The sequence below is a fragment of the Oryx dammah genome, unplaced genomic scaffold (genome assembly GCF_014754425.2).
Source record: "Oryx dammah isolate SB20612 unplaced genomic scaffold, SCBI_Odam_1.1 HiC_scaffold_10, whole genome shotgun sequence".
In the NCBI taxonomy this organism is placed as follows: Eukaryota; Metazoa; Chordata; class Mammalia; order Artiodactyla; family Bovidae; genus Oryx; species Oryx dammah.
Window position 1 is genome coordinate 16,967,945 of NW_024070194.1, and position 13,159 is coordinate 16,981,103.

At 51.5% G+C, this 13,159-nt stretch overlaps 1 protein-coding gene across 6 annotated transcripts in view; it reads right to left on the reverse strand.

Annotated features, from left to right (window-relative positions):
- SRC (SRC proto-oncogene, non-receptor tyrosine kinase) overlaps positions 1–13,159 on the reverse strand; it is a 54,550-nt gene that overhangs the window by 16,816 nt on the left and 24,575 nt on the right. For 3 of the 6 annotated variants that reach the window (XM_040247344.1, XM_040247347.1, XM_040247346.1), the window contains 4 exons: positions 6,546–6,681; positions 5,340–5,507; positions 3,671–3,942; positions 1,912–2,011 (listed from right to left, as the gene is read on the reverse strand). In XM_040247344.1, coding sequence (XP_040103278.1) covers positions 1,912–2,011; positions 3,671–3,938 — 368 coding nt within the window. In that variant the 5' untranslated portion in view covers positions 3,939–3,942; positions 5,340–5,507; positions 6,546–6,681. The remainder of the gene's footprint in view (positions 1–1,911; positions 2,012–3,670; positions 3,943–5,339; positions 5,508–6,545; positions 6,682–13,159) is intronic. The other 3 variants (XM_040247345.1, XM_040247348.1, XM_040247349.1) reach the window with 2 other exon arrangements.

The window sequence follows — 13,159 nt, forward strand, 5'->3', positions numbered from 1 at the left end:
ATGGCCCCTCCCCCATCACTACAGCCCTGGTGGAATGGCAGCAGAGTAAAGGACGTGGGTAAAAATGCCTACCCCTCTTTTCCCCTTTGCCTCACAAGGAAGGCACTTCTGAGCTGGATCTTGAGGGATGAGTAGGAGTTTGCCAGACCGATGGGAGAAGGGGCCTTTCACGCAGAGGGAACAACATGCATAACAGCAGGCAGGCATGAACAAGCAAGAAATGCCTAGAGACGGTGGGGATGTCCAACCTCCTTAGCCAGGCCTTCGAGGACGCTCCAGGATCAACCCCACTCTACCCTCTAGAACCTTCTCACCCTTCCACAGCCCTGAAGGCATGTAACCCCCTCCAGCACCGCACCCTCCCAGGAGCTGCCCTTCTGTGAGGGGGGCTGCCATCTACCACCCGCCTCCAGCACCTCGGCTTCACTGTGCTTCCTTCGAGGTCCTGCTTGAGCCTCCCAGCCTCTGGTCACCACCAGAGGTGGGCACACAGCACAGCCCCCTAAAGCCCAAGCTGATCCCAGCCCCGCCCTGCACAGGCCACGGGCCCAGACTAGGGCCAGTCCCACTATACTCTGGCCCCAGGAGGACGTGGCCTTCTCCACCCAGGCCTCCCTGGGCCCAGCGCTGGCCCTACATGCAGCTGGCACTCGGGGGGAGCTGAGCGAGCAGGAGGTGGATGGGGAGGAGGTGTGATGGGGAGTGACAGGGGTGATGAGAGGACCCTCCCCATTCTCAGCCTGGGGGTGCAGGTCAGGATCTGGTCCAACTCTAGGGTGTGAGGACAGAAGCTGGGGAAGCCGGAGGGGGTGCAGCCAAGGGGGTGCAGGCGGAAGCGCATGCAGCCCCACCCCCACCAGTGAAGCACCCCCCCCCAGCCCGCCGCCCTGCGAGCGCGTACACACCTGACGTCCACCTTCCTCCTAGGGCCAGCGAGAGAGAAGCAGAGAGGGAGAAGCTGAGAGAGAGCTGGAGGGAGCAAGCACGGGCCAGGAGTGGGGCGGGGCGTCCCGAGGCTGGGCGGGGGGGATGGGAGGTGGCAGAGACGGGAGAGCAGGCCGGGAGAGCAGGCCGGGAGAGCAGGCCGTCCAAGGGCAGGAAGGCAGCTGGTGTGGAGCTGTGCCCCGCCCTCTGTCGGCAGCTCCGCCCCCACTGTGATCCAAAGCCTGCACTCCCCACCCCCCATGACAGGTGCGGCACCCCACTTCCCACTGCACTCTGGGTAGGCGGGGAAAGGAGAGGAGGGGGGAGGGGAAGGCCCCCACCCCCTTCATCAGTTCATCACTCACAGGGGCCCCAGAGTCTGGCAGGGCCCCCTGCCCCCATTCATCAGCTTGGCCCTAGGATGCCCCATGCCAAGGCTGGAGTCCCTGGAGGGGGACATGGATGCCACCCTAGGGTGCCCTGCCTTACACATCCTATGCCCCATCCTCCTCATGCCCTATCCTGACCCCTCTCATGTTGGGTCCCTAATATGGGTCCCCCAACCCTGCCAATGCAGGGCCCTCCCTCTACAGCTGAAGACTCACTTTCTGGGCTGCCCCAGGCGCTCCAGCACCTCTGGGAGCACAGCCTTCAAGTACAAAGGCCCTGCTGTTTGTAGCCCCGGGTCCTGGGCCCAGTCCTGCTCTGACCACACGCCCCTCTGCGGGTGCTGGGATCTGGAGCACTGTGCTCTGTGGATCAGTTACCAAACCCAGATCCCTGTCCCTGGAGCCCTCCCAAAGCCACACCCACCTCATCGGGGTGCCCGCCTGATCACCCCCACAGGCCCCAGGATGCCCAGGATGGGTTCCCTGGGCCTCGGCTGCCTTGACGTCCAGCCCCGCCCACTGCCCATCAAGCTGGCTCTGGGATGGTCAGAAGTGGCTCCAGCCCAAGCCCAGATCAGGGTCCCTAGGGGGCACTCACGTGTTGTTGACAATCTGAAGCCGCTCCCCTTTCTTGAAAGACAGGTCAGTCTCTGTCCGCGACTCATAGTCATAAAGGGCCACGAAGGTGGTCACTCCGCCTGCTCAGAAGACGGGCGTGTCAGAAGGCCTGGCCCTGGCTGGCGGAGGAGAGCCCTGCACCCTGGGGGTGGGGGTGGGTCCCCCACTGCCAGCCCGGGGGCCTGCTTTCATTTACAGATGGTGGGCTTCTGTGCATGTCCCCCGTGTCTATGTGTCTGGCACACCTGTGAGGGCACGGAGGAGGCACGTGGGTCTCTCACGTGCGTCTGAGCGGGTTCACGTGATGAGCCCAGTGGGCTCCAGGTGATGCTGGGTGTTGGCTTCTGTCTGGTATCTGCCTTCCCCCCAAGAACCTGACGTCCCCAGTAACAAGCATCTTTATTTTGTTCCTAGAGTCTGGAGCATCGCAGGTGTTCAAGAAACAACCATGGGGTGAGTGAAGCAGTGAATGAAGGGAAACTGCCCCTGGGGAGGCGCTCTGTGACTCTGGTGCTTCGGGCCATCGGGACGATCCTGGCTGCGGGTGACTGTCCCTCCCGAAGCCCTCTCTGTGCCCATTTTAAGTTACAACCTCCACCCACACACCCTCCAGCGCCCCTCCCTGTCCTCCGTGTTCTTTCAGAGCAGTTACCACCCACAAACACACGGCACGGTTTACACAACTTGCTTTTCGCCTCTCTTCCCCAGGAGGGTTTTGTCTGTTTTACACACTGCTTGTGTTCCTGACACCAGAAGAGACCTGGCACACAGGAGGGGCGCCACAACCGTCTCTTGAGCAAATGAATGGCTGTGTTTGTGGGTCCGTCTGTCTCGCCTGGGTGCGTGTCTGTGTGTTCTCACCGCACGTTTGTGCATCTGCGAGTCCCTGGGTGCTAGCTGAGCATGTGTGCACTTCTGAAGGGCTCTGACTGCACGTGTCTGTGTCTCCATCTGGGAGTAGGAGGCGCTTCTGCGTATGTGCTTTTGTACTTGTGTGCATCTGCGTGGGGTGCGTGTCTGTGCCTGGAGGGTGCCCATTCCTGTCCCTGAGTGTGTCTGTGTCCATGGTGTGTCTGTGTTTACAATGGCATCTTCAGCCTAACATGTGCACGTGTCCTATTTGGGTGTCTCTGAATGAGTTGCCGACTGTGTGTGTGCCTGTCTGTCTGAAGGTGGCCCGGTAGAAATGCCCGTGTTTGTGTGAGGGTCTTACCTCTCCAGAACCGCATCTACTTCTCTTACTAAGCATCACTCGCCCGGAGCGGCTATACCCCCTCAATACCAGCAGAGGGCGCAGGGGCGCATCTCGTAGGTCCGAGCCTCTGAAGACCCGAGCGCTCTCTCTCTAAAACCTGCCCCGCCCCCTTGGCCACTCACCGCCTCCAGTCCTGATCCATCTCCAGGCTAACCAGAGCGAAAAGCAAAGCCTCAGACCTGGTCCTCGGGCCTCCCCAAGAAGGCTCTCTGGGCCTAAGTTTCCACCTGCAGCCCTTTATCTCTAGGGCCCTTTATACTGTACATCAGAATTCAGCCCTAAAGGCAATGGCGTGTGCACCACTCTTTCCAGTTTATAAAACCTCCAAAAAACTCCCAATAGCCCCTAAGACCAAATAACCCCTAGACTCCTCCCCGTCATTAAGAGAAAGAAACAGCAGCCCAGAAAGCGGGCATCGCTGCCCTCCAGGGCACACAGCCCAAGGGGCCAGGGCCACCCGGCACTCACTCCCAGGCACACTGACCAGCCAGGGGCCCCGCCCTCTGCGGGGAGGTGACTGTGTCAGAGGAGTTGAAGCCTCCGAACAGCTTGGGCTCAGCGGCTGCAGGGGCGAAGGCCGTGTTGGGGCCGCGGTGGCCATCAGAGGAGGCTGGCTTGCTGGGGGTCTGTGAGGAGGGGAAGGCACCCCCACCGCCGCCTCCACCGCCACCGCCTCCATGGGTGTTCTCGGCAGGCTCCAGGCTGCGGCGCCGCTGGCTGGCATCCTTGGGCTTGCTCTTGTTGCTGCCCATGGTCCTGGAGAGTAGAGAGGACCCTGACGTGAAGGACTCTGGGAGCAGACAGGGCTACCTGGGCCCCTTAGCCTGCACTTCCACCCATTCTACAGATCGGAAAACTGAGGCCCAAAGAGATATCTTTGGGTATGGCACCTTTCAGAACCTTAGTTACTCCATCTACAAAATGGGAATAGTGATGGCACGCATAAAGGGCTTCCTTGGTATAGGGTCAAGCACAGAAGAAATGCCTCATAATCAGCAGCCCTAACTGCACCCCCCCCTTCCCCTGAGACACTGTGTCCGTCCCTCCTGGACAGGGACAGTATCTGAGGCATGTGTGTGTTCCAGGCACCCAGGAAAGGGCTGAGGGTTTGTTGAGTGAATACATGGTTGGCTGCAATTGTCCTACACCAAGGAAAGAGGTGCTAAAAGTTGCAACCAGGGCAGGGATATAGCAGGCAGCTGGAAGAAGGAGAGATGGCTGATAGCTCATTCCAGCCCCAGGGCCTTTGCACATGCTATTCCTTCCACCTGAATGCTTTTCCTTGACTATTTCAGCAGAGTAACTCATGTGTCATTCAGTTCTTAGCCCAAAGGCAGCATGTGAGGAGTGGGAGGGAAACGTTTAGGGGTGATGGATTATCTTGACTATGTGGATGGTTTCAGGAGTGCACCCATGTGTCAAAATCTATCAAACTGCAGACCTTAAACATGTGCAGTTTACTGTATGTCAATTATGCTTCAATTATGCTCTTAGGGAAAAAGAATTCATCTCCTTTGGATGTGCTCCCAAACCACTTGCATTGGTTTAAGCTCCCTTCCTTTTGTGCCTCTTCTTGATAACATGAGGCTTCCCTGGTGGCTCAGACAGTAAAGAATCTGCCTAAAATGCAGGAGACCCACGTTATGTCCTTGGGTTGGGACGATCCCCTGGGGAAGGGAAAGGCTACCCACTCTAGTATTCTTGCCTAGAGAATTCCAGGGACAGAGGAGCCTGACGGGCTACAGTCCGTGGGGTCACATGACCCAGTGTGTGTGTGTGTGTGTGTGTGTGTGTGATTATGATTATTTCTATGGGCTTTTGTCCATCTAGACACACTGCTGCACTCCTAGTACCTAGAAGTGGCACGTAGTAGGTGCTCAATGAACAGCTGAATGAATGAGTGAATGTGTGACTACTGACAAGTTAGGAGATGTCTAAGCCAGGAATCTGGGTGGGCTAGAGATCAGGAAATACAAAGAAACTCAAGCTGCAAACTCCCCAGTGATGACCATCATTCCACCACCCCCTTTTGCTCCCTATGTCCCCATCCACAGGTGCTGACTCCCACCAAGCCTGGCCAGGGTCTCCCCACCCACTATGGCCACCCCTCGCAGCTCCCTCATCTTGGCAGCCCCGACGGGTCATCACCTCACCTGGTGGAAGGCAGGGGCTATCCCAGGGGACCTGGGAAGCAGCCTGAGGTCACAGCACGAACACCAGGTGTGGAGTCAGGGGTCGTGGACTAGAGGCCCTGATCCACCGCTGCCTGCTGTGTGACCCTAGGCAAGTCACTTCCCCTCTCTGGGCCTCAGTGTCCTCATCTGCAAAGTAGGGATAAAGCAGACTTCTCAGGACTGTTGAGGGGGTATGATTAGAAAGAGAAATCAGCAACTTCCCTGGTGGTCAGTGGCTAAGACTCTGTGCTCCCAACGCAGGGGGCCTGGTTCGATCCCTGGTCAGGGATCTGACCCCGGTTTCAGAGCCTACGTGCCACAACTAAGAACCAGCACAGCCAAATAAATAAAGATTTAGAAAGAGAAATTGCCAAGGCTCTGACACTTGGGTCACGATTTATCTGGCTCTGACTCTGGCAGGCCCAGTGCTACGTGCTCCCCAGACCTGAAAGATCCTTCATTCCTCTCAAACCAAGAGAGAGAGAGAGGCCGAAGCCAGACTCCCCACTCTTGGATCCCAGCTCTACCCCTAACTGGCTGTGTGACCTCAGGCAAATGACTTAACTTCTCTGTGTGCCCCATTTCTTCATCAGGAAATGACTGTGACAACTGAAGGCAAAGCAGAGTGCTGGGAACACAGTAGATCACCCTGCCACACCAGCTATTACTGACACTGTGATTCTGGACACACTGGTGACGTGAGCTCCAATTATTCCCTTGGGGAAGCTGCAGGTCCTGGAATCAGTCCAGGATTCCTCTGTGGACCCATGAATGGGGAAATGTCTCCATGACTGGCTGGGGCCTCGGGCAGGACTGTTGGCCCAAAGCACTAAGCCCAGCTATGCGAGCCCCTCCATAGGTGAGCCTTAGCCAGCGCCTCTAACCCTCTGGGACTCAGGCTGCCTATCTGCACAATAGGGGTGTGGCCTGCATGCTCCCTGGGGGCCAACCAGCTCAGAGAATGTGGGGCTGGGAAGGCCCTGGGGAGACCTACTCAAAAGATCACCAGGGGAGCAACATGCCAATGGGCCTGGGAAAGCTGATTTCTATGGCAACTCAATCCCTTGAGGTCATGATGCCCAGCAGCGCTCATATGGTTGCCATCCTGTGGGACCTACTGACCCAGTTGCCCACAGCCCCAGGCTTGATGGAAGCTGATCCCCAACCACCATACCTCCCACTCACCTGCTCCCCGGAACAGTATTCACAGCACCACCTGTGCAGCAAGCCCTTTGCCCGTCACCACAGGGGGACACAGAGATGGACTGGCCAGGTCCTGTCTCAGGGGGTGCATGGTCTAACAGTGGACTTGTTTGCAGGACTTTGAGAGGAAATAAAAATATAAAAGTACTTTTAAAATTTTAATGAACAACTTTCTAAAAGCCCAAATTTTCTTTAAAAGGAACTAAATGATAAAGAATGAGCCTGCTGTCACTAGAAGTAATCAAGGACAAGAAAAAGGGTCCTTTGACTGACATGCCATGGAAGGCGAGGGACAGCCAGGGCTGCACCTCAGAGGCCCTTCTGGCACCAAGAGGATGCATGTGCCCTCTTGGGAAGGAGCAAGAAAAAAAGCTCCTGGCCTCTAAGTTCTTACACTGACCAAGAGGACCACTCCCCATTGAGGCATTCATAAAAAGCATAAGAGGGCCTTCAAGACTAAGGTGGCCTGGGGCCTCTAACTGCACTGTTTGTTGGTTGGTGGGGTTTGGGTTTTTGTTATGCAATGATTATACAAGTGCCATGTGTTTGGAGAGAGGTGGGCGGGTTGAGGTCAAGGGCAAGAACACTGGAGAAGACCATCTGTGTGAATTCCAGCCCTACAAGCCCAGTGTAGGACCCTGTGCCTCAGTTTCCTCCTCTGCCAACTGAGGATAACACCAGTAAGTACCATGTCGTAGGGCCACTGGGAGGATCCATGAGGAAATACACAGAAGATGCTGGGGACACTGAGGCCCACTGGCAACATGCTGCCAGAGGGCCAGCCCCTGGGCATGGCGGTGGACTTCATTCCAGTGTCATAGAAACATAAGACTGAATCCAGGGACCCAGCTAGTGTGCTTGACTCCAAGCTCCCTCCAGGCAGGACCAGGTCAGATCCATTTCGTTATCCCCACTAGGTATTCTGAAATATTTGTGGAAGAGACAAAAGACTAAACGCAAAGACTAAACACTTTACATCCTGCTTTGTTCCTGCAATGCCACATTGTCAGAGACCATGTATCTGAGATATTCAAACTCACCTGGAGCCTGGACATTGTACTGGGCCCTGCTCTAAGCATTTTGCAAATATTGACTCATCAAATCCCCAAGATAATATGGGAGGTAGACATTAATAGTGTCCCTATATTATTGATCCAGTGGAAGCAGAAGCACAGAAAGGTTGAGGCACCTGCCTGAGGTCACACAGCGAGGGTGAGAATGAAAAGAAGTGGGGACATGAAACCACATTGGGGAGGTAGGAATCAGGGGTTGCTCATGGGGTCCACCTCCTGCCTTCCGGACCTCTCCTTCACACAGCCAGATAGATGTCCATGGCAGATGGGGCATGATTGGATAAAGCAGCCTAGCCCCGTTCCTCTAGAGAGACCAAGATTTCAAATTTTTTAAAAATATATTTTATTTATTTATTTGGCTGCATCGTGGCTCTCAGTTGTGGCACGTGGGATCTAGTTCCCTCACTAGGGATCGAACCCAGGTCCCCTGCACTGGGAGTGTGAAGTCTTAGCCACTGGACCACCAGGGAAGACCCACGATTTCAAGCTCTGACACAGCAGAGTGTGCTAGAAGGACAGCACATTTAGGGAGGGGTCCAGTCTCTGCTAGGCTGTGTCACCTTGGGACCGACCCTCCTTCTGGACCATGGTCTCCTTTCTTGAAACAGGACTCTGTCTCAGGGCCCAAACGCTAAGTCACCATGAGCTGCCCATTTGAGAAGGGCTAGCTCCACACATCTCTTCTGCCACTTGCTCACTCCCAGGCAGAGATAGATCCCTGGGGTTCAAGAGGAAGTGGGGAGAGCTCCATACTGGGGATGTGTGAGGCTCCCAGAGGAAGGCTGTCCCTTTCCTCCGGGGACCTTCTCCTGACCACAGGCTCAGGTCAGAGGAGCCGCACTGTCAATACCGTGACAGGCCCCAGAATGCCCCACAGCAGTGGTCGCCAACCTTCTGGGCACCAGGGAACAGTTTCGTGGAAGACAACTTTTCCATGGACCACAGTGGGGGTTCGAAGATGGTTTTGGGATGATTCAAGCCCATTACATTTACTGTGCACTTTATTTCTAATATTATTACATTATCTCCATCTCAGGTCATCAGGTATTAGATCTGGGAGGTTGGAGACCCCTGCCCTACAGCACTTCCCCATCAGTGTCCCCAGGGCTTCATGCTCAGTGGGCCCCAAACTGACTTAGCATCCTCCTCTAAGACTGCCCCACACTCCATGTTTCCGTCTCAAGGCTGGTTCACACACCCTTCCTTCCAGTCTTCCTCATACACATCCCTCCCTTCATCCTGTCTCTACTCCCTCGAGGCCAGGCCCTTGTCATCCTGACCTGGGTCAGCAGTGGGGACCCCTCCTCCAAAAGCCAGCGGCATCTCTGTAATCCACACAAACAAATGGGGCTTTTGTACAACACTGTCCACGGAAAACCAGAAATGACCTAAGTGTTTATCAGATGGGGACTGGATAAATAAGGGACGGTCCATTCACCGAGTGCACAGCTGTGCAGCTAAATAAACAGAATGAGTGCCCGTGTGGCCTGGGAAGATGTGCATGACACACACTATTACGTGAAAAGAGGAAGACGGCAGTGTAGAAGGTCCTCTGGGCCATCAGGGGCCTCAGTTTCCTCATCTGGAAAATGGGGACAACACTGCTACCTAGGTCAGAGGGTTGGTGGAAGGATTAAAGACACAGTGCAAAAAATAAAAATAAACAAATAAAAAAAAAAAAAAGACACAGTGCAGGCAAGGGCTTAGTGGGGTGCCTGGCATGTAGTACACAGAAACTCCAATTATTTCTGTAAAGAAAATTCACATGTGAATGTGTATGTGTGGATACACACACACGTGCTATAGAGCTTTAGAGAAAGTTTTGGAAGAAGTCCAAGTTCTTCACAATATTTCATCCAAAGGGTGTGGAAAAGGAAGAGCAAAATCCTTTCTTTATGTTAAGTGTTGTATCACTTGGCTTCCCTGGGGGCTCAGTCAGTAAAGAATCTGCCTGCGATGCGGGAGGCCTGGACACGATCCCTGGGCTGGGAAGATCTCCGTGAGAAGGGAATGGCAACCCACTTCAGTATTCTTGCCTGGCGCATCCCATGGGCAGAGGAGCCTGACGGGCTACAGTCCATGGGGTCGCAAAGAGTCAGACATGACATTTAGAAATTACTCTCTCATCATTTTTTTTTCAGTGAGTCTTAAAAAAACATATAAGCACTTCCCATCATCCTCTCTGGATGAGGCCTAAACCCTTCACCCGAGTCCTTGTGGCCTCTTGAAGGGGGGCTGCGGCCCCCCCCCCCCCCCCCCCCCAGGAGGGCACCCCACTCTCTCACCTCCTGGCCTTTGCGTAAGCTGTGCCCCTCTGCCACGTGCGCAGACACAACATCCAGAAGAGTCCAAAACAGACTGTAATTGAGTCAGGACATACCCATTCCTTCCTTCCTGACTCAAGAATGTCACCTCCACCTCCTCTAAGGGTGGAAGGAAGGCCAGGAGCTTAGGAATTGAGAGTGAGGATCCCAGTCAGACCTGGATTCAAATCCCAGTGGAGCCAGCTCCACCATTTACTAGCTAAATCTTCTCGGGCAAGTCACTTTACCTCTGTTTCCTCATCTTTAAAAGCGGGGTAGGACTTCCCTGGTGCTCCAGTGCTTCAGAATCTGTCTTCCAACGCAGGGGACGTGGGTTCAATCCCTGGTCCAGGAACTAAAATCCCACATGTCATGGGGCAACTAAGCCCACGTGCCGCAATGACTGAACCCACATGCCACAGCTAGAGAAGCCCGTGCACCACAACAAAGACAAACACAGCAAAAATAAAATAAATAGATGAGTATCGTTAAAAAAATAAAATGGGGGTAGTAATAAATTTAACATCTGGAATTAAGTGAGAGAGTCCACGTGCCAGGCAGAGAATAAGTACCCAGTAAGTCGCTCAGTCGTGTCCGACTCTCTGCAATCCCATGAACTGTAGCCCACCAAGGATCTGTCTGTGGAATTCTCCAGGCCAGAGTACTGGAGTGGGTAGCCGTTTCTTCTCCAGGGGAATCTTCTCAACCCAAGGATCGAACCCAGGTCTCTTACATTGCAGGCAGATTTCTTTACCATCTGAGCCACCAGGGCGGCATGGCGAGTCTGGACATAAATACTTTTTAAAAAATAAAATAAAATGGGGGTAGTAATAAACTTAATGTCTGAGAATTAAGTGAGAGAGTCCATGTGCCAGGCAGAGAATAAGTGCTCAGTAAACAGCACTCACTGTCGTTTACTGTTATTACCGTTACAAGTGACGAGAGGACAAATAGCAAGATAAAGCAAGAGTAAATGGCAGGGCCCTGAAAGCCAAGCACAGAACTGAGAACTTTGCTTGCAGTTCATACTCAATTGTCCCCACAACACAGTGAAGCGGGGGACTATAACTACACCTTCTTTACAGATAGGCTCAAAGTTCGGAGAAGCCAGAACTTTGCCTGAGGCCACACAGCAAGCGGGTGCAGCTGAGTTGGGATGCTCAGGTTCAGGGAAGTGCAGTCAGAAGAGAAGGTACCTCTGGGGCCTCACTGATGCTCTGACTACCCTAGGCGCGCCCACCACTCCATCATCTCCACCTCCTTAACACAGAGGCAACTCGGGTCAGAGGTCAACCTCAGACATCATCATCCATACCTCTGGATCCTCCAGAGAAGAAGAAGCATTATGGAAGGCCTGGAGCCAGAATGCCAGATTCAGAAGCCAACTTGCCACTTTCTAGTCGCATAGCCTCCAGGGGGCCTCAGTTTACTCCTCATCAAAAATGGGAATCTATAATTGCACCCACATGATTAAGCTTGAGAAGAAATCATGAGGTAATACTCATACAGTGCCCGGAACACAGGAAGTGCTTCCTAAATACTTGCTATTATTATCATTACTATGGAAGATTTCTTTTCATATCCTTGCTCTCTTTTCTAACCACTCTTATAATTAGGCAACGGCTTCCAAAATTCCTACTATGTGCCAAGCCCTGTGCATGACCCTGGACAGAGTATCTGGTAGAACTGATTGGAGCTGAGGCTTACCGAAGTCACTTCATAGGGAAAGAGTCCAGAAAAGACAAGCATGTCTACAAGTTAACTTTGCTCTACAACGCTCACCAGTGCAATGAGCTAAGAAAAAGAAATGGAAGGAATAAAGAGAATTGGAAAACAAACAGAAGACAAGTTTCATCATTTGCAGATATTATCAATGTATATCTGAGAAATCCAAGAGAATCTGCTATAAAACTATTGAAGAAAAAGTAAATTGAGTAAAAAGGAAGGAAATTAAATGTAAATATTTCAAAGTCAATAATATAGCTACACATCAACAGCAATCAGGAGATAAAATGAAAGAAAGCTTAGCATTACAAAAATATCAATTCTTCCTAAGTAAATCTAAACATTGAATGTGATCTCAATGAAAATCTCAGCAGGATTTTTTTTCTAATTAGGCAGGTCAGTTTTCAAGTTTATGAGTAAAGGTATAAGAATAGCCAGGAAATCATAAAAAGAAGAGTAGCAAAGAGCAAATAGCTCAACCAGAGAGTACAACTTACTGAAAAGTTACATACGGAAAACTGTGATATCACCACAAAAAGAAACAAATTAATGGAGCAGAACAGAGGGGCCAAAAATTGTCCCCAGACACATGGGAATTTAATATATTACGAAGGTGGCATTTCATAACAGTGAGAAAAAGGTAGGCTATTTTTAAGACGGAGTTGGAACCCACGATCTCCCTTCAGGAAACAATATTGGAGCTCAATCTCACTCCACATGCCTATAAGTTCCTGATCAATCATATTTAAACTACACAAAAATGGCATCCAGATTGACAAGGAAGTAAAACTATTCACAGATGTCAGAATTTTGTATATAAAAATTCCTAAGTACACTAAAAAGATTAGGAGAACTAAATAAACAAGTTCAGCAAGTTGCAAAGTACAAAATTAATGTATAAAATAAAAATGTAAAAAAATAAAATAAAATAAAAATGTATACACTAGCACAATAAACAATCCAAAAATTAAATTAAGAAAATAAATTATAATATCAAAAGAAGGCTTAGAAATAAAATTAACAGCAAAAAAAAAAGAAATAAAATTAACAAAAGAAATGCACAACTTATACTCTGAAAAACACAAAAATTGTTGAAAGAAATTAAAGAACTAAATAAACAGGATGAGAGCCCACTTTTCGTGGATCAGAAGACTATGCATTTTAAGATGGTAATAGTCTTCAAACTAGTCTATAGAGTCAACACAACCCTTAAAAAAAAAAAAATCCTAGCTAACTTCTTTGCAAAAACAGACAAACTGATCCTAAAATTCATGCGGACGGTCAAGGGACCCAGAAAAACCAAAACAATCTTGAAAAAGAAAAACAAAGTTGAGGGCCCACACATCTCAGTTTCAAAACTTGCTGCAAAGCACTGGTAATTAAGACAGTCTGGTTCTGGTATGAGGACAGATTTAGACATCAATGGGAGCGAATTAAGAGTCCAGAAATAAGCACTCACATTTATGGTCAATTGATTTTTGACAAGGCTGCCAAT